General features: G+C 45.8%; 1 protein-coding gene across 6 annotated transcripts in view; it reads right to left on the bottom strand.

The window, feature by feature from the left end:
* DISC1 (DISC1 scaffold protein) overlaps positions 1–27,764 on the bottom strand; it is a 412,213-nt gene that overhangs the window by 245,367 nt on the left and 139,082 nt on the right. For all 6 annotated transcript variants that reach the window (XM_025284501.2, XM_044942012.1, XM_044942013.1 and 3 more), the window contains exons 5-6: positions 13,466–13,595; positions 9,596–9,822 (exon numbers count right to left, since the gene is read on the bottom strand). In XM_025284501.2, coding sequence (XP_025140286.2) covers positions 9,596–9,822; positions 13,466–13,595 — 357 coding nt within the window. The remainder of the gene's footprint in view (positions 1–9,595; positions 9,823–13,465; positions 13,596–27,764) is intronic.

The following is a 27,764-nucleotide window of genomic DNA, read 5'->3' as shown; positions in this document are numbered from 1 at the left end:
CGCAAAGAGTCGGACACGACTGAGCAACTTTACTTTCTTTCACTTTTTTTCAGGGATTATATCACACATGCCACACCTGGTGCAATGGGCATGAACTTGGGCAAACTTTGGGAAACAGGAACAGCAAGGAACAGGGATCCCTGGCGTGGTATAGTCGATGGGGTGCTGCAAAGGAGGCCTGGCATGCCGCAAAGTCAGACATGACTGGGCGACTGGAAAACAATAGGGAATTAGTAAATTAGTAAATACTTCAAAATAAATAAATAAAATTAAAATATATAGCCACTTTTTCATCCTCCTCTGCTCTTTTTTTTAATCCTCCTTTGTTTTAAATTTTTTCAGTCCTAATAAATTTACTTTAGCACAAAATAAAGTTGTTGTTGTTGTTATTTTAATCTGTAGGTAAGATAAGATTCTTCCTTGGGATTTCTCAAGTGTACTAAACAAAATATGGAAGTCAGGGTCCTGTTTCCTCCAGGTAAGTGGCATCCACACATGCCCCGACAGGTGGTAGTTTCAAGTCTTTTCCTTCTTTTCCAAGACTTTCCTTCTTTTCCAAGTTGTGGCCCTGTAAAAACTTTCCATTGCCTGTGATGATGAGTTTCCAAAGGAAATGGGAGGGCACAACAGTCAGTTCCCAACTCTAAACAGTGGCCACTGGGAAACCAACTCCGTCTTCATCTAGTGGACTTCGCTGGTGGCTCAGTTGGTAAAGAATCCACCTGAGACCACGCATGAGATCCGAGTTCCATCCCTAGGTCAGGAAGATCTCCTGGAAAAGGAAATGGCAATCCACTCCAGTATTCTTGCCTGGGAAATCCCAGGGACAGAGGAGCCTGGTGGGCTACAGTCCATGTGGTCGCAAAGAGCTGGACACGACCGACCAAATAAACCATCATTAGCAGTCATCAGCAGTGACTCATTTAGAAAAGAATGAGCCTGAGCACTGCAGGTCTGGATGGTTGTCACCTGCCTAGGGAACATTACAGGGGAACATATTTGGGGGCTATGAGGAACAGAATTACCGATTTTTGGAAGCCATTTATTTTAACCTATTTTACAAAGTCTGAAAGTGCAAAGTGTTCAAGATCTAGAAGGGACCTCCAGCATTATCCAGTTCAAACCTTCACTGATAAACAAGACTTCCTGTTCTGTGGGCGCCCAGCAGGTCCTCTCCTCCCGCAGCTCCTCTCCTGCTCTCCTGTCTTTGAAACTGCTCCCACCCTCTGACCTAGTCAGTTGCCTGGTGGCCTCCCCAGGCTGCCTGTGTTTGGAGACCTGTTTGCCCTGATCCCTCTCAGGTGCCACCTTGTGACCCGTTGGGCTCAGAGAGAACTTGCTGGCCTGAAACGGCAGCATTGTCTCTCGCTTGGATCAGCTGCACACGTTTCCCTGACTGTTGGGCGCACCTACCCCAAGCCCTGCTCTCTTCCAGGCCATCCATGCTAACCACCTCTCTCCCCTCCATTTCAAAACCTGGCCAAAGACCTGAGGACACTACTGCAGTGTGAATCTGGACCCTCAGCAGCCTCATCTACAAAAGACGTTGCAAAAACCAGTGTGTTGCCCAACATACCTTATAGGGTTGTGAGCAGAAATGAACTTTTGTAAATAATTTGTTATTGTTTACTCACTAAGTCACGTCCAGCTCTTTTGAGACCCCATGGACTATGTAGCCCATCAGGCTCCTCTGTCCATGATACTTCCCTGACAAGAATACTGGGGTGTGTTGCCATTTCCTTTTCCAGGGAATCTTCCCAACTGAGGGATTGAATCCGTATCTCCTGCACTATAGGCAGATTCTTTACCACTGAGCCACTAGGGAAGCATAAAGTGATATTTAAATTAATGCATTTTTATTATTACAAATCAAAATAAGAAGGATGATAAATATGAGAGCTGTCTTGAACATTGAGGACTCTGTCTAATCAAGGAAGACTTCCTGCAAGAAGTGTCAGTCTCATGCCACTTATACATTGCAACCTCACTGCATTCATTGAGTCTCTGGGCAAAGATTTGCCTGCCTCATGAATCCGTGGGAAAAGCAAGGTGTCTGTTTTAAAAATAAAGGGAAAAAAGTCAGAATCTCACCTCAAAACCTAGCAGTTTTAGCAACACAAAGCAGTCCCCCTCCTCCAGATAAGTCCTCGTACTTTCAGTCCCATCAAGCCCCTGTCTTTTTTATTTTTTCAATAAGCCAGTTTTTAGCTTTATTAATTTTCTATTGCCTATTTTGTACTTTTCTAATTGCTGCTGTTTAGCAACAAAAAAATTTCCTTTTACTTATGTTTATTTTTCTCTCCTCCTTGTAGTTTCTTTTTTTTAATATAAATTTATTTATTTTAATTGGAGGTTAATTACTTTACAATATTGTATTGGTTTTGCCACACATCAACACAAATCCGCCACAGGTATACACGTGTTCCCCATCCTGAACCCTCCTCCTTCCTCCCTCTCCATACCATCCCTCTGGGTTTTCCCAGTGCACCAGCCCCAAGCATCCAGTATCCTGCATCGAACCTGGTCTGGCGATTTGTTTCACATATGATATTATACATGTTTCAATGCCATTCTCCCAAATCATCCCACCCTCTCCCTCTCCCACAGAGTCCAGAAGACTGTTCTATACATCAGTGTCTCTTTTGCTGTCTCGCATACAGGGTTATCGTTACCATCTTTCTAAATTCCATATATATGCGTTAGTATACTGTACTGGTATTTTTCTTTCTGCAAGCCCCTGTCTTGACAAACCAACTAGATGAAGGACAAAGGCGAGAAAGTAGAAAAGCAAAGACCGGAAGTAGAGACTGAAGCACAGGATCACAGCAAGTGGAGAAGAGGCGTGGAGATCAGGAGCATTTCTTCTGAACTCTGCACTGTCCCAGCATGGTGCCACCCCCCAGGCGCATCGCCAGGACACACACAGCTGCTTCCCCTACCCCTGAACACACGCTTTGAGAATCAGCTATGCTCGTCCCACACCCTGGAGTCTGTTTTCTGATTCAGGCCTTGCTATTTCACTGAGACTTTTAACTATAATAAGATAAGTATCTAGGAGGAAAATGGGATTGTTGATGTTTTTTTCCCAGTCAATTGTGAACTGCGCTGAATTTCATTATTTCAAATCTCACTTAAACAGAGTTGTGACATCAGCCTGGCTGCTCACTGTGGGCTGAGGGTAGGTATGATGGGAGGCTTGAGCACCTCCAAGAACTGGTCAGCCATGCCAAGGGGCCCTAGGAGGTTAAGTCATGGGGACCAGGGAGCAGGCCCGGCTCTCCACCCACACCCCCAGCAACTCAGATACACCTACCAAAGTCCAACCAGTCTTGCAGTAACCAGAGCTTGCATTTGTTTTGCCGTTCGTGCCAATGGTTTGTAAAAAGATGTGACATGTTTCTTCCAACTGTACAACCAGAGACGATTCATCCATGAGCTGCCAGAATACATTTCATTTGAAGCATGAAAAATTCCAGGAGCTGAGGAATGAAGAACTCAACCACAGACTAATACAAAGCAGCCAAGCATCTCTAAGGAACGTTAGCAAGTAATGGAGCCCTCACTCTGTCAGTTACTACTACACTCCTACCTGGCTTTGCGGTCAGCCAGGGTCACAGCCGGCCCTGCCTCCACTGATGCTTAAGGCTCCCAGACCAACAAAAGGGGCTGAGTTGACCGCCCTGGAGGCAGATGAGCTGCAAATCACAACCCTCCTCCACTTACAGAAATAAACAGACAGACACTCACATCCCACATGGGGAGACATGGTCCAGGAAAACCCCAGAAACTGTCACCTCCTCCCTCCCTCTGTCCCCATTCTTCCCATCCCCTACTCCACCCCCCAATCCCACTACAGAGAAGGGAAGAGTAGGTTCCCAAGGGAGAGTGGATCAGGCTTACCAGAAAAATAGCTGTCCTTCTAGACCTCTCCCATCACAGGAAGACTTGAAGGAAGAAACAAGGAGTTTGTTCTAAAGCCAAAGGACTGGAATCCCAGGGATGAGGGAAATTGCAATGAACATTCGTCTTCCGAGTGGCTCCTGTCCCTCACCCATCCCTACCCTGTAAGCTTTCATATTGCAGAGTGCCTAATACCCAAGTTGGAGAAGGCAATGGCACCCCACTCCAGTACTCTTGCTTGGAAAGTCCCATGGATGGAGGAGCCTGTTGGGCTGCAGTCCATGGGGTCGCTAAGAGTCGGACACGACTGAGCGACTTCACTTTCACTTTTCACTTTCATGCATTGGAGAAGGAAATGGCAACCCACTCCAGTGTTCTTGCCTGGAGAATCCCAGGGACAGGGGAGCCTGGTGGGCTGCCGTCTATGGGGTCGCACAGAGTCAGACACGACTGAAGTGACTTAGCATAGCATAATACCCAAGTAGTTAAAAACATTCTCCTCTTGTTTGGAGGAAGAAATCCACTCTCTTTGGCTCTGTTGGAAGGCAACTCAGATATTTGAGAAGGCAGCTCTTCATTCCATCCTGATAAATTATTTGATCCTGGGCTCCCCTGGTAGCTCAGACTGTAAAGAATCTGCCTGCAATGGAGGAGACTAGGGTTCAAGCCCTGGAGAAGGGAATGGCAACCCAATCCAGTATTCATGCTAGGAGAACTCCATGGACAGAGGAGCCTGGCGGGCTACAGTCTATGGAGTCGCAGAGTCGGACATGACTGAGCAACTAACACACACACACACATGTTATTTTATCCAAAACACAAACATCAGAAAATTCAAACTGCTGCTTTGATTTCTATCAAAATACCCAAAAATAAAGCCACCAGGTCTCTCATCCCCAGCACGTGCCCTTCTACTTTCAGTCTTTCTCAAACATCGGCCCAAGGATTCCCCAACAAGCTACAGTCAGAACGTAAGGAGCCCACATAAGCAGAGTCTCCAGCAGCAGTTATCTCAGGAATGCCAAGTGCTCTTAGGAAACTCCTCCCCAAACCAGTGCATGGTTTATCCAGGCAAAGAAGCAAAGCCTCCCCTTGAACTTGCACACTGTTGATAGAGTCAATCAGAAGCAGCTCCTCCCCAGACAGCATCCTAAGCTTATAGCTGGCCTCCGTGAAAAACCTTCGTGGATGATGACAAAGATGGTTAGGATGTTGAATGGTCTGTTTCTCCAGCTTTCTCTAACCTCTCTTCCTAAGAACAAGAGTTTCCTGTTTCACAATTTGTCCAGATCTCTCCATTGGGTCTGAGAAGAAACTACAGTTGACCCTTGAACAACGCAGGTTTGAACTGCAAGAGTTCACTTATACACATCTATTTTTCAATAGTATATACTGTTGGTGGTTGGTTGTTGGTGGAATCTGGGGATGCAGAGAAACCATGGATACAGAGCCAGCTATAAGTTACACGGGGGCTGAAAGTAAAAGTTGCTCAGTTGTGTCTGACTCTTGGCAACCCCATGGACTATAACCCACCAGGTTTCTCTGTCCAAAGAGTTCTCCAGACAAGAATACTGGAGTAGGTTGCTATTCCCTTCTCTAGGGGATCTTCCCAACCCAGGGAATGAACCCAGGACCCCTGCATTGAGAATGTGGCATCTTAGCCATTGGACCAGCAGGTAAGTTTCCCATGTTGATCTCCATCTTTAATGATCCCAGGATCTTCCCTCCTACCCTCATTGGGCAACTCTTAGTCCTTTTATTCCTAGGACTCGCTCCTACACAGAGCCCTGCTGGGTTCAGATCACTGAGATGCCCAGGTGTTCCCACAGGCAGATAGGCACAAAAAGTGACAGACTGCTCTTGACCTGAACTCTGAAACCTCCCTGGCACAAGTGGATTCGGGGATGACAGGTCCTCCCCGAGGAGCCCCCAGCCAGCACCGCAGCACATTCAAGAGCCAGCCTTGCGTCCGATTTCCCTAAGAGTGTTGTAGAATCAGATTGCCACACACCTTGAAAGGTCTTTCAAGAGTCTGTTCAGTTGATTAGAGCACTGGATGACTTAGCAAAAGTCACACTTTTATTTCGACTGCTTCTCATCCTGATTAAAAAGGCAAAGCTGGAGCACGTGGGCATCATAACAGACTAGAAATAGTAAGATCTGAGTTCAGGGGCCCAGCTCCATCAGCCACCACACTCGGGAGTGCCTTGTTTTAGACTGAGGCCTCTAAATGGAAACTCTTTCAATGGTTCAGACCCAGAGGCACCTATAGGTGGATATAAGTAGTCTCTAACCAGCTGCATCCCCTGGAAACTTTGAGCTTTTATTTCCTCAACCGTTAAATAAGAATAACAAGCCCAGCCTGCCCACCATGTGGGCTGCTCTGCGAGCCGTGAGTTGATGAGTGAGAAAGCAGCCTCTGCCCGGGGCGTCTCTGTGCAGGGATGGGTCACACCTGCAGAGACGCTGCCCAGGGACTCAGCTCAAAGCACAGAGGCATTGTGAATCCTGCAGCAGGGTCAAAGGTAAGCACACCCCAGTGTTTCCCCTCGAAGAGCTTGTGAGTGACATAAAAGGAGTAAAACTAGCCTCTGTGCTGCTCAAAGCAAAAGGAGAAATAAGTAGGACACATCTGGACAGTGGGGCAGAAAGAGGCTCACTTTAAGCCTCATGTGTACATTGTGTTTGTAAAAACAAATGTATATGTATATTTCATGTTATATAAATATTCCTTATATATTAATGTGTGTATGTGCTTAGTCGCTCAGTCCTGTCAGACTCTTTGCGACCCCATGGACTGTAGCCTGCCAGGCTCCTCTGTTCCGGCAAGAATACTAGAGTGGGCTGCCATTTCCTTCTCCAGGGGATCTTTCCAATCCAGGAATAGAACCCATGTCTCCTGCGTTACAGGAGGATTCTTTACCATCTGAGTCACCAGCGAAGCCCATATATCAGTACATCTGTCTATTATAATGCATATATCACATGCATGATTACACATGATATGTAACATCATGTGTACATGTGTGTCTACGTGTGTGTGTGTCTACATGTATGTGTGTGTGATGTCTATGAGTGTGTATGTGTGTGCATGTGTGTGTATATATGTGTATATGGGCTTTCCTGATGGCTCAGATGGTAAAGAATCTGCCTGCAATGTGGCAGACCCGGATTGAATCTCTGGGTTAGGAAGATCCCCTGGGGAAGAGAATGGCAACCCACTCCAATATTCTTGCCTGGAGAATTCCATGGAAAAAGAGGCCTGGTACACTATAGTCCATGTGATCTCAAAGAGCCGAACACAACTGAGAAACTAATGGTTTCACACTTTCACATGTGTGTGCACATGTATAAGTGTGCATGTGTATATATGTATGTGTTTGCATGCATATGTGTGTGCTTGTATATGCATGTTTGTGTGCATGTGTGTGTGTGTGTGCGTGTATGTGTGTGTGTAGAAAGACTTCCACAGGAGGGATATGGGAAGCAGGAGTAGGAAAGGTCACTGGAGGCCAAGGCTGTACCATGGGGGTGAAGGAGAAAGGGCACAGGCAGACTTGATGGTCAGCTTCCTTTGACTAAAATCTGGCAACAACCCACGTCTTCCCCTTCTCCGTGGAATGGAGCCCAGGGTTAAAGCTCTGCAGGGAACTATCAGGGCTGGGACGGGGAGGGGAGGACATGGTGAGCATCTTCCTGGACAAGCATCCCAGCTGATACTGAGTGTGGCATGTGTACAAGGGAGCAGATACTTGCTAAACAGTCTAAGACACATTTGCATGGCAGTTAGAAGGCTTCTGAAGATGGAAATCCCTGTGATGAAAAGGACAGGCACCATCACATGACCGTAAAGGGGCGTGCTGGCACCCAGGCACCGGCACATGGCCTCTATACTGATACAGATTAGCTCCGTTCATCCCAGTAACAGCCCCCATAATAAGTGGTTCCAACTAATATGTGGATGAGTAGATAGCTGCTGCTGCTGCTGCTGCTAAATCACTTCAGTTATGTCCGACTCTGTGCGACCCCATAGACGGCAGCCCACCAGACTCCCCCATCCCTGGGATTCTCCAGGTAAGAACACTGGAGTGGGTTGCCATTTCCTTCTCCAATGCACGAAAGTGAAAAGTGAAAGTGAAGTCACCCAGTCGTGTCTGACTCTTCGCGACCCCATGGACTGCAGCCCATTAGGCTCCTCCGTCCATGGGATTTTCCAGGCAAGAGTACTGGAGTGGGGTGCCATTGCCTTCTCCGGAGTAGATAGCAAGAGTCCATATTCTCAACCGCTACAGGTGGTGAAGTCTTCTTGTTTTTTCTGCAGCATAATTATCGAGCAGCACATTCATTCCCCTCGTTGCTGCACTCACTGCACCCTCAAGCCTCACCACCAGCTGCCTCTCCTTCAGGGCATGGCTCGACTTCTGTCTAACAGGAGTAAGGGCGGGTTCCATCTTTGGCCAGAATAAGGCAATGACCTCCCAGAAGGTCAGAGGTCCACATATATCTCTTGTGTCTTCCTCAACACAAAACACAGGGAAGGTTCTCCCTCCACAACAAGTAGATAAGAAACAAGGCTTTGACGTAACAAACACGAATTTTAGTATCAGTTTTGCCTCTTATCAATTGGGACTTTGGCAAACTATGTGATCTTCCTAAACTCTCTTGTCCTCATCTGTGAGATGGATATAATAATGGACACCACTCATAGGGTAAAGTTTAGCACAGTGCCTGACACACAGTAAGACTCAATAAATGTTGGTTGTCATGAATAATAATTTCTTCTTCCTGCTCACTGATTGAGTCTCCCCTCTTAGTAGCTCATTCCCTCCTTTGTCTCCAGGCTTCCCTGGTGGCTTTGATGATAAAGAATCTGCCTGCCATGCAGGAGACCCAGGTTCGATCCCTGAGTCAGGAAGATTCCCCTGCAGAAGGAAATGACAACCCACTCCAGTATTCTAGCATGGAGAATTCCATGGACAGAGGAGTCTGGTGGGCTACAGTCCATGGAGTCGCAAAGAGTTGGACACAACTGAGCGACTAACACTTTCTAACATTTCTCTTGTCTCCAGACGATTGTTCTCAGTAAAGGTTGGCATCAGACTCTCCAACCGATCAAACTCCAATAGATCCCAAAGAGAGAGAAGGCACCCCGGGGGCGTTAGGATATGGGGAAGGTGCCTAGCAGAATGGAGAGATAGAGTGGCAACTCTTTCTTTAGCAGGTTGGGTACATCCTGCTCAGTCACATCTGACTCTTTGCAACCCTACAGACTGTAGCCTACCAGGCTCCTCTGCCCATGGGATTCTCCAGGCAAAAATATTGGAGTAGGTTGCCATGCCCTCCTCCAGGGGATCTTCCTGACCCCAGGATTGAATTCGTATCTGCCTGTGTCTCCTGCATTGCAGACAGATTCTTTATCCATTGAACCACCTAGGAAGCCCAACAGGTTGGGTAGCCAAGGTGTAGAACATCCTGAGGTGCACAGGACTGCCCTACACAAAGAAGGACCTTGACACTCAAAATACCAAGACTACTTTCCCTTGAAAATTCACAGCACTGCTTGGAAAATACTGAGTTGACCGAAAAGTTCCTTGGCCAACCCAATATTTACATATGTAGGACAGCAGACTAAATCAATCCCATAAACAGATCGACAAGGCAAGAGATCCAAAATCACTTAGGAAGTCACCAGTACCTCCGGATGGTTTCAGGTGGCTCTGCACGGAGGGGAATCTGCTCGGCCAAGGCCAGGGTGTCCTGCAAGGTCTTGGTGACCTCCTGCAGCTCGCCCAGGGACAATCCTCCCACAAGGTCGCAGCCCTGCCACGGGAGAAGCCGCTCCTGCTCCTCTATCTCCCGTCTCAGCTGCTGATCTTTTGCTTCCAGAACAGACATCCTGGCTTGGAGGGTCTCAATTTCTTTCTGCAGAGAATGGAGAGAGCAGGTTTTATAAATTAACCCCATTCATGGTCGACTACACTGCTCAGAACTCTCTCTTTACAGGAGAGTTTGCCACCTGCATGAGGGCTGTGAAGCTCCCCTTCAAGGCGGGCAGATTTTTGGAGGTTTGCTGAACTGGAAAAATCATGCCAGCTTTGTATTTCTGATTAGCTGGCATAAGGAAAAAGCTTCCCTCCCAAGCATTAAATAACTGTGGGTGGTAAGCCAAGAATTAGACATGGAAGAATCCAGCAAATATGTAAACCACTTACTTCATTTCAGGTGACAGAGCCAGAACATAGTGCAACAAACTTCAGGGACTTGACATACCAGCAAAGCAGCTAACACGACCGACAAAGGAAAAGCAAACGAGCCTTGGCTGATCTGACCCCAAACATGCCAATGTAGCATGCAGAGAAAGATTAGAAGTCATAGTTTCTTAAGTCTAAGGATTGAAAGAGATGCCACAGATAGGGTTATGCAGTCTAAGGTTCATAAAAATATTAAATAAATTTAATTTCCACTAATATGGCAAACCAAATCCCAAGAATTGAGTATCATCCAATCTTGAGGTCAATGAACAAAATAAGCATAGGTAATTGAATGCCTGCTGTGCACACAGCATTATGGCAGATAATCATCTCAGTGCCCATAGCATCCTGAATCTCCAATGAGACTCTTGTAATTAACATACGCCCATGTTTTCTGCATTGGCTGCCAGCTGATAAGAGCACAGCTCTAATACTGGCTGTCTCCCCATCTCACCCACATCCTCGCAACCCCAAGATGCCGACCACCCTACCTGATCTACCTGCTGACCCCTTCTCCAGTAGGGGAGGGAAGAGACACAGGAGGAGGCACTGAAGATCCATGGCTAAGACATGCTAAGAAGACAACAGCGTATATCCCGCTGGTCCAAGATTATAGAATCATTGACAGGGTCTCCCACCACACCTCCCTACTTCCTACCTTTGAATTCCCATCCCTATTCTTTCCTTTTGTGTTTGTTTGGGTTTTTTCAACTGTAGTAAAATATAAGTAATAGAAAACTTACCATCTTAACCATCCATCTCCAGGATTCTTTTCATCCTGCCAAGTTGAACTCTGACCCCCCTCTCCCCCTGCATTCAGCCTTGGAAGCCATCTTTCTACTTTCTGTCTCTGTGACTCTGACTCCTCTGGGTGTCTACACGTGGAATCATACAGTATTTGTCCTCTCATGTCTGGCTCATTCCACTTAGAATAATGTCCTCAGGGTCCATCCATGCTGTAGCATGTGTCAGAATTTTCTTCCTTTTAAAGGCTGGATTTAAAGGCTTCATTGTATTTATATACCTCATTTTGTTTATTCAGGCATCTCTGGTAGCTAAGCTGGTAAAGAATCTGCCTGCAACGCAGGAGACCCTGGTTCGATTCCTGGGTCGAGAAGATCCCCTGGAGAAGGGATAGGCTACTCACTTGAGTATTCTGGTCTGAAGAATTCCATTGACAGAGGAGCCTGGCAGGCCACAGTCCATGGGGTTGCAAAGAGTCAGACAGGACTGAGCAACTTACACTTTGTTTATCCATTCATCTGTTGATAGACACTTGGGTTGTTGCTTCCATCTTTTGACTATTGTGAACAACGCTGCTGTGAACACATCTGTGAGTCTCTGCTTTCAATTCTTGGCGGTCTTATACCCAGAAGTGAAACTGCTGAATCACATGGTAACTCGACTTTTAATTTTTTAAAGAACCACCATACTGTTTTCCACAGTGGCCCTCCACCCTATCCTCACACAGAAGTCAAAATGACTTTTTGAAATGTGGTCAATTACATCACTTCACTGGTTAACCAACCCCACTCCATGCCTCCCATTCCAGTCAGAGAAAAGCCCAAGACCTCACAAAGGCCTGCCAGCACCGCCCCCCATCACTGATTTTCTCCTCTTCTCCCCCAGCACTGTGCCAAGAATGCTTCCTTCAAACACTCAATATATGCATGTGTGCTAAGTCACTTCAGTCATATCCAATTTCACAACCCTCTGGACCGTAATCTGCTAGGCTCCTCTGATAGGATTCTACAGGCAAGAATATTGGTGTGGGTTGCCACGCCCTCTTCCAGGGGATCTTCCAACCCAGAGATCGAACCCACATCTCTTGTCTCCTGCATTGGCAGACAGGTTCTTTACCACTAGCACAGCGTGGGAAGCCCTCAAACACTAAGTAGCCTGGGCTAAAAGTATGTTCTGTGCACTCTGACATCATCAGGAATATTCACCTCCAGCTGGTGAATATTATCCAGAATCAAAAATCAGACTTCACATTTTCAGCTACCTGAACTTGCTCAACAAGTGTGCTCAACATGGTGAGCTCAAGAGTGTGAAAGCACCAGTTTACTGAAAAATATTTTCAAACTGGAGAAGGAAATGGCAACCAGTATTCTTGCCTGGAAAATTCCATGGACAGAGGCGTCTGGTGGGCTACATGTAGTCCATGGAGTTGCAGAGTCAGACACGACTTAGCAACTAAAAAACAACATTTTCAAACCTTGTGGCTCAGAGGGTAAAGAGTCTGCCTGCAATGTGGAAGACCTGAGTTCGAGCCCTGGGTCAGGAAGATCCCCTGAAGAAGAAAATGGAAACCCACCCCACTATTCTTGCCTGGAAAATCCCATGGACAGAGGAGCCTGGTGGGCTACAGGGCTACAGTCCATAGGATCGCAAAGAGTCGGACACGACTGAGCGATTTCACTTCCCTTTTTTCAAATTGCAATGATGCTTGCCTCCCTTTGCTGCCTTTCTATCATATGGAATTGGAAGGGTGAACTCATAACAAGAAGACTCTGCATGGGAGGTGGGGGTTTCCAGTGACCTCTCCACGCCCCATTCACTTGTCTAAGGTCACTCGGCTGTTTAGAGGCTAAGCCACACTGTGGACGCACGTGTTAAAGAGCTCTGCATTTTCCAGAAGTCCGTGTTTCCTCACTGCTCCCCCAGTCAGGCTTCAAGTCCTCTAGGCTTGGGAAGGTGTGGACAGAACTTCAAGGCTCCTTGCTTCTGGGGGGCCCTGTCAACTTCCAGAGCCCCTGGTCACCTTCTGGCTATAACTCAGAGTTGCACCAAGATTTCCAGCCCCCCATGATTCTCAGCCAACTTGTATCCACTGCTCCGGGACAACCCAGAGCTCCCACGAATCCCAGTCTTTCCCAGTTCCGCCCGCCTTGCCCAGTCCCCACTCACAGCTCTGCCTCCTGACAGTTGCTACCCACAGTCCAATCTGATAGCAGTTTCCATAAACAATTGCCTCAGCTCACATTTTTTTTTTTTCTGCTTTCCGAAAGAAACTTCTCAAGGACAAAATGATAAGAGGTGACAAATTGGCCCGGCACACAAGGAAAGCATATTCAAAAGGTAAAGTACTAGCAAACACAGGCAGAAACACTGCTGAACTTCCAACCCCTTGTTTGTAAAGAGACTCCAACAAGCCCTCCCGTCGTCTCCACCCCTCGCTCTGCCTCCTGCCTCCTGGGTGCACTGCCAGCTCTCTAAGGGCTGCATTCAAGCAAGGACTCACTTTGCTGCATTCGGCTCACATGTGTCAGAAAACTGCTGTCTTGCCTCATAAAGAGTCTTCACCTGCTCACCTGTAGCTGCTGCTTTTCTCGGAGAAGCCAGTCTCGCCTGGTGACGGACACTCGCAAACTGTCCTGAGCAGCGGCTTCCAACGTCTTTGGATCTATTCTCAGCCGGGCTTGGGGGTCGTCACCGCCAGCTCTTAAAAGACACACACACATATATATAGGCACAGATATGAATGACCTGAAATCTTCAGATCTATGTGAATGTTAATGCAAAGAAGACTGACAAAGTGGCTCCCAGCTGCCCTCATCCTTAGAAGGGTCATGGGGAAGAGGTCCCTAGTGTATGTGTTTGTTTGAATGATAATCTGTTGGGGCTTTAGCGGTTGCCTAGAGTACTCTTGCCTGGAAAATCCCATGGACGGAGGAGCCTGGTGGGCTGCAGTCCATGGGGTCGCTAAGAGTCGGACATGACTGAGCAACTTCCTTTTCACTTTTCACGCATTGGAGAAGGAAATGGCAGCCCACTCCAGTGTTCTTGCTTAGAGAATCCCAGGGACAGGGGAGCCTGGTGGGCTGCCGTCTATGGGGTCGCACAAGAGTCGGACACGACTGAAGCGACTTAGCAGTAGCAGCAGCAAAGTCACCTTGCTTTATTGGACTGGGCACTGTCCCACTCCATAACTATGCATGCAGCTATCTGTACTGAAAGCGTAAAATACACATCAGATTTTAAAGTCTTAGTATGAAAACAAAGAATGCCAAATGTCTCATTAATGATATTTTCACATTCATTACATGTTGGGATGACAACATTTTTGATACACTGAGTTAATTAAATGTATTTCTTAAATTAATTTCACTTGTTTTTTTTTTTCTTACATTTATAAAATACGGAGAGTAGGGACTTCCCTAGTGGCAAAGTGGCTAAGAATCTGCCTGCCAATTCAGGGGACATGGGTTCGATCCCTGCTCCAGGAAGATCCAAAATGCCAAGGGGCAACTAAGCCTGTGCTCTAGAGCCTGTGAGCCACAAGTACTGAAGTCCACATACCTAGAGCCCATGCTTTGCAACAAGAGAAGTCACGCAATGAGAAGCCCCTGCACAGCAACCAGAGAGTAGCCTCTGCTCACTACAACTAGAAAAAGTCCAACAACAAAGACCCAGCACAGCCAAAACTAAATTAAAAATCTTATTGTGGCTACTATATTATTTAAAATCATGTATGTGGTTTGCATTATACATCATTGGACAGCCCTGCCTGGACCCATCCAGAGCCAAATTCCAGGGCAGATCTTGGCTGTGGACATGACAGAGAGGGATGGCTGATTTGAAGATGTTTGGGTCAGAGCTTCTCAGAAAATGTGTGCTAGAAGACTATTGAAAAACCACTTAAAATCTGTATGGCTCTTTCTCCTACGCTCACAGGAGTTGGCATATTGGGTTGAAGCAACACTGGTGAAGATGTGGCTCAGGCTGCCACCTTACGCGGGTGAGTTGGCCTTGCAGAAATTTTGCAGCTGTGTCTCATCAAAGGGTGACAAATCAATTTCTAATTGAATGCAGTAGGTTGGGAAAAAAGTCTACCCTAAGCAAAACTATGTCAACAATTCAAGGAAACAGTGTCTATGGAAGCCCCACTGACTACAGTTAAAAGGCAAACAACAAGTTGGGGGGAAGGAAATATTGCCAATGTCAAGGGTGCTAGCAACAGAAGAAGAAAACGACGAGTACATCTATCAGAGACTCACAAAAGAGAAATCATGAAGGTTTATCATCAAAAATGTTTTTAAAAGCAAATTCAAACAACATAAAATATCATTTTTCATGTAACAACTGACAAAAGCTTTTAGAAACCACAATTCCTTGGTGAGCACAGGGAATAAAAATTAGATCCAAAACATGCCTTTGGATCCTCTTGTCTGGGCTTTAAAAATTAATTATATGTAAATTGCCTTTTCAGACTGCTCATGGGGTTCTGACCATCCTTATGGCAGAAAGTGAAGAAGAACTAAAGAGCCTCTTGATGAAAGTGAAAAAGGAGAGTGGAAAAGTTGGCTTAAAACTCAACATTCAGAAAACTAAGACCATGGCATCCGGTCGTATCGCTCCATGGCAATTAGATGGCGAAACAGTGGAAACAGTGACAGACTTTATTCTCTTGGGCTCCAAAATCACTGCAGATGGTGACTGCAGCCATGAAATTAAAAGACCCTTGCTCCTTGGAATAAAACCTATGACCAACCTAGACAGCATACTAAAAGCAGAGATATTACTTTATCAACAAAGGTCTGTCTAGTCAAAGCTATGGTTTTTCCAGTAGTCATATATGGATGTGAGAGCTGGACTCTAAAGAAAGCTGAGTGCCAAAGAATTGATGCTTGTGAACTGTGGTGTTGGAGAAGACTCTTGAGAGTCCCCTGGACTGCAAGCAGATCCAACCAGTCAATCCTAAAGGAAACCAGTCCTGAACATTCATTGGAAGAAATGATGCTGAAGCTGAAACTCCAATACTTTGGCCACCTAATGAGAAAAACTGACTCATTGGAAAAGACCCTGATGCTGGGAAGGATTAAAGGCAGGAGGAGAAGGGGACAATAAAGGATGAGATGGTTGGATGGTATCACTGACTTGATGGACATGAGTTTGAACAAGCTTTGGGAGGTGGTGATGGACAGGAAAGCCTGGTGTGCTGCAGTCCATGGGGTCACAAAGAGTCGGACACAACTGAGTGACTGAACTGAAGAATATGTAAATAATTATCGGCCTGCCATGCAGGAGCTGCTGCTGCTAAGTCGCTTCAGTCATGTCCAACTCTGTATGGCCCCATAGACTGCAGGCCACTAGGCTCCTCTGTCCCTGGGATTCTACAGGCAAGAATACTGGAGTGGGTTGCCATTTCCTTCTCCAATGCATGAAAGTGAAAAGTGAAAGTGAAGTCGCTCCATGCAGGAGACTCAGGTTCAATCCCTGGGTCAGGAAGATCGCCTGGAGAAGGCAACCCACTCTAGTATTCTTGCCTGGAAAATCTCATGGACAGAGAAGGCTGGTGGGCTAGAGTCCATGGGGTTGCAACAGTCAGAGACAACTTAGCAACTAAACAACAACAACAATAATCATAGGTATGCATAAAGAATAGATTTTTAAAAAAAACCACACTCCTTAGTAGCCCAAACCGAAAACACGGCAATTGTGGCCCCGAGTTAGGACCAGAGCATGGTACCTCCACCCTGAGGAGGGCTCTGCAGCCACTAAAATTAAGTCACCAAAGAAGATTAAATTGCATGGAAAATGTTCACTATTTATAGCTGTTTTCTAAAGCAGGTATTTGGTAATCCATATAGCATGGAACAACTATTCTAAAAATAACATATATATTAAGTAAAAGATAGAAAAATATCTGCCAAAAGGTTATCAGCTTTTACGTCTGTGTGATAGAATTACTTCTTTTGGCCAATCTTTTAGTTTTCTAAATTTTCTATAATGAGCATGTATTAGTTTTTACAACTATAAAATACAAACAATAAAATGAAAGAAAAACAATAAGATAATAAAAACGTCTTCTACCACATACACAAGTAGTTTTATCATTAAACATTCTAACAAATCCAACCTGTTCCAGGTCTTGGACCAAAGAGACATGTATGCATCAGAAATAAATCCTATCCATACATTAGCAATCAAGGGCATCTTCCTGGCAGAGAAGCAGGTCCCGCTGATGGGTGTGAGGCATGAGCCACCCTGTCCGCTCTTCACTGGGACTTCCTTCCACACACCCTGGGCGTGGCTGCCATGTTGACCTCAGGGTCCCTCACACTGAAGTGGGGGAGGTGTGTGTTCTGATTTGTACATTCACACAGAATCACACAACCTCCATATTTCTTAGGAAAGAAAGTGAGTAACTAATCCAAATATGTATGGCTATTTTGTCCATTTCTTTTCACTCCTACCAATTTGATGTACTCGTTCATTCATTCAGAAAAAGAAGAACCATTCTTAAGCCCATTTACTATGTGCCATGAACTGTGCTAGGTGCCACAGACACAGCAATAAACAAGACGTGGTTTCTGCACAGAGCAGAGGTGATGGATAAACCAAAGCCATGGACCAACATTCCTCCCAAGGCTCAGACAGACTGCAGAAGTGGAAAGGTAGAAGCCATGCTCCCACTTCCTACATCTTAACGTGGCCCTTACAAAACAAGGAGGCCAGCCAAGCCCTGCAGTGAGGCAACCTTGATATTCTTAGAGACAGTGGTAGAAAATACGTCACCTAGGCTTTTCTAAGTTAAAAACCAGCAGCCTCAGAAAAGGGAGCCTTGCTTGCATTTCTGGGCCTGACACAGATTCAGACTCTGAATAATCTTGAAAGCTGCTTACTTATTGCAACATACCACACAATTTAGAAGCTTATTTTAAGACTTGTTACTCTCTGTTTCATCTGTGTAAAGGCAAATTACAATGGTAGTAGTAGTAATGAAAAAATTTAACTGGTAATAACAGAATAATTCAGTATGAATTGAGAATTTACTGTACACCAAGTGTTATCAGTTTTGCCAACAAGGAAACAGAGCATTAGGGAAACTTCAACAACTTGCTCTGGTGTAACTTAACAGGACCCAGTGGGGGCCTTTCCAGAACAGGATTCCCCCTACCATGTCCTTCACCTACCACTTGTCTGTAGAAAAAACTTTAGTCAAAGAATAAATTCAATTGGAAAAAAAGAAAATGCAGAAAGAAAGGAAAACAGTCAAGCAAAACAATAATAGCTTAGCCACTAAACTAAGTCAAGAAACTTTAGTTCCTCTTGCAGAGCTATAGATAATTCTCTGAGCCATGTCCTTTGAGATATTCTGCAGATACTGAAACTTCCATCAGGTGGAAGACGTTAACTGTATGATGCCCACAAGCATGTAGACCCCAGACCAGTTGGAACCAGAAGGTTGATGATGTTGACTCCTGACTACCTCACCACCAACCAATAAGAAGAATGTCCATGAGCTGATCACACAACCCATAACTCCCCCTTCCTCACCTTGTCTTTAAAAACCTTTCAAAGTCTTCAGCGAGTTCAGGGACCCTTCAAGCTCTAGCTGCCTGGACTCCTTGCTTGGTGCCTGTAATAAACACTGCATTTTCCTCCACCACCACCAGGTGTCAGTAGGCTGGCTTTACTGCACAGGAGCGAGAAGACCCAATGCCACCTTTTTCTAGCTGTGTGTCCTTGGAGTTACTCACCCTAACCCTACCAAACATCTCTGAAGCTCACCTCCCTCGTTTACAAAATGAGAATGATGGTGGTGATCCTGATGTTGATACCTTCCCTGTGCAGTGGATTACAGAGACAAATCTATTCGGCAAACAACCATTGAGTGTCTACTGTGTGCAGACTCCCTGGGACCTCTGTTCTCTGTCCTCAGGGAGCTGGCTGCACCCACTCCCTGCCCACATCAATGTTTGCATCAGAAGAGTGAATGCTGTGCTCACATCCATGGACACACTGTCCTTTTTAATGAAGAGTAAAGAAGAGGCGTTTCTGACAACCTTTCCAGGTATCAGAAGAGGGGGTCCCTGGAAGGAAACCACATCAGCAATTGTGGGAATGGAACCCACTTCCTCCCCTGGACCCCAGGGTCTTGGCCTGTCCACCCAGTTCCCGCTTGGAAGGGTGAACCTCAGCCCATCCCGTGCAGTTATCCCCAGGGTCCAGCACTGGGTAGGACTTCACAAATATTTACTGAGTGACTTCATGAATCCCTGGCCTAGAAAAATCAAGAAGCCATTTATATTCAGCTTTCTATTGCATGAGATCATTGCTTCACACTAATTTATTTCTCAATTTGCTCTGCTTATGCAAATATTAAGAGTTTTCCTGAATTTCCTAAATAGATACCATCTGGGTTGGGACAGGAGTTATTGAAGGAAATCAACACAGAATTGAAAATGAGCTGTGGGGGCAGCGACAGGTGAGTAAGTGGGAATTCTCCCATTTATCATTAATCACATTCATTACTTAATCCTTAAGAAAAACCCTAGTGATTCACCCAAACTCCTCTTTATGTCTCTCAGACTTTGACTCTGGGTGAAGAAAGCTGGGCACAGACGGCTGTGCCCCAGGACACATGGCAGTTCAGTAATGAAGCCGGGGACGGGTTTACATCTTAGCTCTCCAGCACTCAGAGCCAGGCTCCCCTGCTACAACATTCCACAGTGTTGTTCCCTTTATTCTAATAAACCTTAATGTGTTATCCCGAATGTCACTGCAAATTAGCTGTGCTGCTATAAACTAATCAGTATGGAAAATGAGCAAACCCCTCGGGGGCAAGAATTAAAAACATGTGGGTTGCAATGTTAGCACAGTACTCACTGCCCACAGGGATTCGGGGTATCTAGGAACCCACCATCAGCCCTGAGTTTCAGGCCCTCAACTGCCCAGTGCTGGATAATCCCTGGCCTTTCTACTTTTGTCTTTTCTATTAATCACTTAAAGAAGGATAAAAAAGCCATTGGTAAAATAAGCTCCTACACCACTAAAAACAGCATAGCTCCACATTACACAGGAGAGCATTCTTCATCCCAGGGAAAACATCTGCCACCTGACCTTTGTGAGTGCAGAGTTCAGTAATATTGAGAAAAGGATGAAGCCTTCCAATGCACTGCCTTTGATCAAAGGACCACCTTCGGGAATGTCCAGAGTGACAGGGCCCAGGGGAGTCCAGATGTTCCCCCTGCTAGGACACCCCGCGCCAGAACGGCTCATGGCAATTGTGTGGCTTACACAGTCATACATGTAACACAGAGGGTCTGTTTCCAGGCAGAAATGACAGTCACCACGATGCCAGAAGAATTGCTATTTGGCTGCCACTGCTGGAATCATAGAGGCTTTTTTTATGTAACTATTTATTTATGGCTGATCTGGGTCTTTGTTGCCGTGAGGGCTTTTCTCTAGTTGCGGTATGCGGGCTTCTCACTGGTGGCTTCTCTTGTTGCAGAGCACCAGCTCTAGGTGCACGGGCTTCAGCAGTTGAGGCTCATGGACTCAGCAGTTGCAGCTCCCGGGCTCCAGGGCACAGGCTCAACAGGAATAGTGCACGTGTTTGGTTGCCCTGTGGCATGTGGGATCTTCCCAGATCAGGGATCGAACCCGTGTCTCCTGCATTGGCAGGAGGATTTCTTTACCACTGAGCCATCTCAGAAGCCCCATGGAATCATAGTTTTAACCGAGCAAAGAACCAAAACTGATGCTCTCATTTCCACTGAGGAAAACCTCAGCTCCAATGACCACTTCCAAAAACAAGACTTGAGCAAGACCTTCTGAACACCTTTGCCAACTGCTGCTTGTATCTGTCACTATTCTATCAAATTTATGTCATCTGATGTATATGTTTCCATCTCCCCCTTGCTGGGAAGATGGTGATACAGAAGTGGTTTGGGCCAGTCGCTGAAATGTGTTTTAAATCTGGAAACAGCTTCCTCAGCCAACAAACAATGTCATAAATGATGGAGGCCACTCTGATGGCACAATCAAACATTGTAAAATTGTCAGAGATGATGCAGGTAGCTTTGCGGTTCTGCCTTATATATCTGACTGGGGTCTAAAAGTAAGGAGAGTAGAGTGAAATTCATACACCTTAGGAAAGTGGGCATTATTGGTTTCTAAACATAGAGATGACAGCCCTGCAGGAGGGCAGATGGACATCTACTTGGGTTTATAGTAACCAAGTCCAATAAAACAGGCTTCAGACAGACTTCGGATGAGTTGGAGCCAAGAGGATGGAAGGTCTTTATTTGGAAGCTTTTATTTATAATCCACTGATTTTAAAGCAAATTTCAGGAAGTCTTCTGTGATTCCCGTCAACTGGCTTTTCTCCTCTTTTCCTTCCTCCCTTATCTTCTCATGATGACGAGGGGTTGGAGGTGGGTCCTCTGGGGGGGACAGGCCATGCTAGTCCTCATTTGGCTCGAACTGTGATTAGGGTTCTGAAATGTCTCCTGGTGTGTTGGGAAGAGTGATCATTTTATGCCACCTCATTTTACATCTCAGGTAGAATGTGTCTATGTGACTTATTTCCTAGGCTCTAGCAATATATCTCCACTCCAGACTCTGAACTTAGAGCTGATGGTCACTGAATTCTATGGCCCCAACATGACAATTAAGTGGTAATAAAGAATCATTTTTCAAAGGGAAGAGACAGAGACCTGGTCAGAGGAAAAAGGACTCAGTCCAGAAGCAGCATAAGCTAGCTACACAACATTCATCTCTTCTGTTCCCATCAGAAAGAAGAGATGTGCGCAGTAAATATTGGGCCTTGATAAGCCACATTGGAAACCTCTGCATATCTTTACTTTTAAACCTCTGTTGTATTTTGTTTACATGTGTTTTATTGGTAAAAGGTCTTTGATAAAGGACATTTTACACACACACACACACAATTGAAGTTGTAAATATGACCAGTTTTCATGTATGCATTGGTGGAGGTCCCATGGGAAAACACACACACACACACACACACACACACACACACACACACACACACACACACGATGCAGTCAGAGAAATGCAAAGTATTAATGAGAAAATTATCAGTTATATGCACACAGTAGAGCAAACCCCTGTCTTAGGAGAAAGGAAAATACAACTTTCTTTGGACTAGATGAATACAGCAAGAATAGATGCCTCTCTGCTCTCTTCCTATCATTGCAGTGAGAGGATATTGAGGTGGAAGTTTCTGATTGCTCCAGAATTAGAAGCAAACGCTGAAAGACACAGGCCTGAAGCCCTCTACCCTCAGCTGGGAGCATGAGGGGAGGTGCCCTCCCCAGGCTGCACACAGCATCACCACCTTCCACACCACCACCCTCCACACACGCACACCTGCTGGCCACGTAGGAGACAGAGCCTTCATGAGAGATGCTCCCCAGTCCCACCTCCAGCCCCACATGGGAGGGAGCAAACTCTCCCACTGAAATCAGATGAAAGAAAAGCCAGTCCACCAGGCCCTCTCCGCCAACTGGGAGTGCCCCATAACGAAGGCTGACATCTGTATCTCCCACGTGAACCTCCATCTGCATCTGCATCTTCAGAGCCAAGTCCCAGATGAGGAGCTGAGTTTGGCTGGTTTTAGGAGAAGCAATTCTCAAGAAATTAGAGTGAAGGACTGAGAAGGAGAAAAAGTCAATGAACAGTGAGCTATAATGAGCTGATCACCACCCAGGCAACTGGAGCACCAACCAACTAGGAACCTTCTGGAAAAAATGTGTGGAATGCTCCTCAGAGCCATCCCCCTGGAGGTGGGGCGGCAAGGGCATTAAGCCACCAGCTCCACCAGCTCCCCCCCTGGGGTTAAGGGCTGCCTTCAGGGGCATTACTCATGCCCCTTCCTCACAGGCTTCAGAGACAGCCCCATGACAGAGAAGCCTGTTGGGTGCTGAGGTACAGAGCAGTCAGTGGGCACGAAGGTGTCCACAGCTGGAGAGGGAGCGGTGGGCGCGGCTGAGGGACTGGGACTCCGGGTGTCACATCTCTGCTGCAAGGCCCGCCCACACACCAACTTTGTGAGCAGGGATGGCATCTCTCTCTCTCTGTCTTTGGTTCCGCACTGCTCTGTAATATAACTGGTTCAGTGGGGTGTTACCACAGCTACAGGGGGGTTACAACAGCTCAGTGGCTGCCCGTCAAGCAGGGATGAAGGAACGGGAGAACAGTGGCAGGGCATCGGGAACCACCCCCGCACCCTCACCCCAGCCTCTGCAAGACCACCATTCAGTGTGACAATACATGTGAGCCTCCCAGGAATCAAGTGGACATGACAAAAGGGATCCGCCCAACCAGTGTGCCTACTGGGCAAGGGGGCTCACAGGAAGAGGCTGGGTGACATGTAAAAAGCAGTGATTGCCCCCATGGAGTGGAGAGATTGCATTCACGTCAAGATCAGGGAGGTGCTGCAGTGGTCTCTGGGGACCCCACACCTGAGTTCCCCAGGAGTGAACATGTAGGCAGGTGTTCACGGGGGTATGAGGGGCTGTGCTGGCTGGGGAGCAGCGATGGCCCACAAAGAGAGGATTCCAAACACTGGACAAGGAAAGATTTGAATTGGACATACAACTGACATTTCAAACTGGACTGACAGGGTGAGCATCAGTAACTGAAAATGCCCCGGACATCTGTTATTATCTGCCCAAGATACCACAGAGAAATGGGAAAGATGTGTTCAACAGAGCACAGCAGACCTGAGAATAGTCAAACCACGATGCCTTTGTACCCCTGCTGAGCAGAGACACCCCAGTGAACCAGTTACATTACAGAGCGGTGCGGAACCAAAGACAGAAAGAGACAGATGCTAACCCATCTGAGTACCCTATCTGCTTTAGAGGAGCCCAGTTAACCCCTGCGGTGACAGCTAACACTCTCTGGGATGCTGGAAGGAGCTGGACAAACAGAGTGTGACTCGGGATGAAAAGCTCAGGGAATTAAACACACCTTTTTAAAAAGTTGAATTAAACAGGGAAAATTAAGATATGAAGTAGCTGAGTGTACTTGGGTACATTTCCTCAGATCTTATTCTAAACCAAATTTTCTTAACTAGAGACCCAAAGCTCCTCCTCCCAGAGAGGAAATGAATAAGCTGAGAAGATCTGCATGCAACTGTCTGTATGCAATCGTCCATACGTTTGTACATATGTGGTTTTGTGATGGAAGAAACCCATCGTTTTCATTAGCTTTTCTAGGAAATCCTTGATCTCAGCAAGGTAAAGAGGCACTTATTTGTGTTACTAATCGGTATTGAAATTTTTCCATGTCAATACCACTGTTTTATTTCTTCAGGAAATAATTGGAAAGCATTCTGCTTCCCCCTGGGCTCAGAGAGCCCCTGGCCTGTGGCTGCGCAAGCTCCAGCCGGACAGCACATGCCCCTGGTGGCCTCTGTGAGAACTGCAGCCAAAGCCCCTGGTCCAGAGAAAACCTGCCAGATCCAGATAATCCCGCCGATGACAAACGTCACAGGCTGCGTGTGTCGGCACACCGAGACACAATTTCTTAAACTATTAATGACTATGTAATTTTGTTAACATGCAATAGAAACAGATAAGATAGGAGTTGATTTTGAGGCATTATTTTCTAATTATAGGACAGGTGGATTTAGCCAAGATAATACTTAAATAACTGAAGTTTGGGAAACAGTGATCTAATTAACCCCTCCCCCTTTTTCTGATGAGGGGAGTGAAGTGCGGAGAAGGTAGGAAACCACATCAGGTCACATAGAGCTTGTTAGTGGAAAAGACAGGATCAAACGCAGGTTTCCTGAACTCTAGTCCAAGGTTCTTCAAGGTACTGTGAGCCTCCTCCTTGCCAGGCGGTAGCGCTAGAGGTAGAAATCGAATCCCAGTGGGCTCAAAAAGTGAGCAGGAACTAAAAACACAGCATCCAGGTAGTTCATGAGGGCAAAGGCAACAGGGTTAACAAGGCACGCCAAGGGTTTCTATGAGCTTCACAAATGGTTAACAATATCTTTTCGGACTTCCCTGATGGCTCAGACGGTAAAGCATCTGCTTACAATGCGGGAGACCCGGGTTCGATCCCTGGGTCAGGAAGATCCTCTGGAGAAGGCACCCCACTTCAGTACTCTTGCCTGGAAAATCCCATGGACGGAGGAGCGTGGTGGCTGCAGTCCACGGGGTCGCAGAGAGTCAGACACGACTGAGCGACTTCACTATAATATACATCTTTTTGTAAAGGACGTATTAAGTTGAGTGACATGAACATGCTATCTTTATGGGTCACGAACAATCAAATATGAAACATGTCAGGTGATATAACCTGAGAATATAGGGCTCTGCCTTTTAGTTCACAGTGCCCTATGAGACACTCATGGGGACAATGGAGTTAGTGAGGTTTTTTTAAATTGAAGTATAGTTTATTTACAATGCTTTGTTAGTTTCTGGCATACAGTGAAGTGACTCAGATGCTGCGTTAGTTTCTGGTGTAGGGCAAAGTGATTCAGATATATATTTTTATATATGCACTTATATATGCTTTTTCATATTCTTTTCCATTATAGTTCATTACAAGATATCGAATACAATTCCCTGTGCTATGTATTAGGACATTGTTGTTTACCTATTTTATATATAGTGGTGTGTTTCTGCTAATCCCAGACTCCTAATTTATCCCTCTCCCCACCTTCCCCTTTAATAGCCATAAGTTTGTCTTCTAAGTCTGTGAGTCTGTTTCTGTGCTGGAAGTAAGTTCATCTGTAGCATAGTTTAGATTCCAAGACCATAACCAAGCCACACTCTCTATCCATCATGTGCAGATAAAGAGATGACCACTGGAGAGCAGGGGCCAGTTCTGACTTAGAGCCCACAGGGAGCGAGTTCCCCACTGGGACTCAAGCCAGATGCCAGGTTTGTGCCCAGGCTCTGTGCTCACATGCAGGGTCTGACACAAGTCCCCAGAGCCCTCCTGTACCTGGTTTCCTCAACTCTAAATACAGACATGGATGCAGATGGCGATGTAGGTCTCCATATTGATAGCAATATACAAACTCTACCATCCCCTAGAATTGTCTTGAGGACTCAGTAAATTACTTCCTGTTCATCAAAAGATGAATAGTTAGGCAAAATAGAGTACATGATACAATGGAACATGACTCAACCTTCAAAAGGAAGGAAATTCTGATACCTGCCACAACATACACAAATCTTGGCTAAGTGAAATAAGCCATCACAAAAGGACAAATACCACATGATTCCACTCATGTGAGGAACCCAAACTAGTCAAATTCACAGAGACAGAAAGCAGGATGGTGGTTGCCACGGGCTGGGGTGGGGGGGGGAGGGGGTAGGGGACAATGGAGTGAGAGGTTTTTTATTAATTGAAGTATAGTTTATTTACAATGCTATGTTAGTTTCTGGTGTACAGCAAAGTGATTCAGTTGCTGTGTTAGTATCTGGTGTATAGCAAAGTGATTCAGATATGTACAGGTATAGATATATATTCTTTTTCATACTCTTTTCTATTATAGTTCATTATAAGATATTTAATATACTTCCCTGTGCTTTGCAGTAGGACCTTGTTGTTTATTTTATATATAGTGGTGTGTATCTGCTAATCCCAAACTCCTAATTTATCCCTCTCCTCACCTTCCCCTTTGGTAACCATAAGTTTGTCTTCTAAGTCTGTGAGTCTATTTCTGTTTTGGAAATAAGTTCATTTGTATCATATATTAGATTCCACATATAAGTGATACTATATGATATTTGTCATTCTCTGCCTTTATCTGACGTACTTCACTTAGTACGATAATCTCTAGGTCCATGTATGTTGCTGCAAATGACATTGTTTCATTCCTTTTTATGGCTGAGTAGTATTTCATTGTGTATATATACACCACCACTTCTTTACCCACTCATCTGTTGATGGACACTTAGGCTGCCTCCATGTCTTGGCCATTGTAAACAGTGATGCTATGAACTGGGTGCTTGTATCTTTAGAGTTTTCTTCAGATGTATGCCCAGGAGTGGGATTGCAGGATCCTACCTGCAATTAGCTTAGCTGCAGTTTCAGTTTTTTAAGGCGCCTCCACGCTATTTTCCACAGCGGCTGCACCAATTTACATTCCTACCAGCACTGTAAGAGGATGGGGTGTTAGTGTTTAATGAGGACGGGGCTTCAGTTTGAGAAGATGAAGAAGTTCTGGAGATGGATGGCGGTGACGTTTGCACAACAATGTGAATGTACTTAATGCCACTAAGCTGTATACTCACAAATGGTTGAAATAGTAAATTTTATGCTACGATCATTTTATCACAAAGGAAATTTAAAAACTGAGCTACTTAACGCACTCAGTAACTCTTACACAAGTGTTTTTTAAATGAATAGAGACACAACACATTGGCAGAGGCTACAAATGGCCCACGACTGGGGCGGAGGACCAGAAATAACCCCAAGGATCAAAAGAAAGAAGGAATTAAGTAGAAAGTCAAGTTGGGACAGTCCCGTGCGAGAAAGGGACAGGAAACAAGCTGATACCTCAGTGGCAGACGAAAATAAAAATAAAAACAGGAGGTGAGGTTCACCTGTCCCTTAAGAGGTAGAAGTTCACTCCACAAGCATGTGTAAGGAAGCAGCTACCAGCGACCACACACACTGCTCTATGCTTCCTGCAAAACTGCAGGACAAGCAAGCGAGAAAATAACCAGCCTCACTGCAAGGCAGGCTGTAGGGAGCCGCTAAGATCAACCGAACTGAGTGAGAACTGGGTCGCGCAGGCTTGTAACTGTCAGAGCCAAGTGGAAGCTGGAAATAAAATAATTGCCGTGGCCATGCTTGTACCCAAGCAGAAGCAGACCTATGCTGTGACTC

Source organism: Bubalus bubalis, chromosome 4 (assembly GCF_019923935.1).
Source record: "Bubalus bubalis isolate 160015118507 breed Murrah chromosome 4, NDDB_SH_1, whole genome shotgun sequence".
Taxonomy (NCBI): domain Eukaryota; kingdom Metazoa; phylum Chordata; class Mammalia; order Artiodactyla; family Bovidae; genus Bubalus; species Bubalus bubalis.
This window is presented reverse-complemented; position numbering and strand designations above follow the sequence as displayed.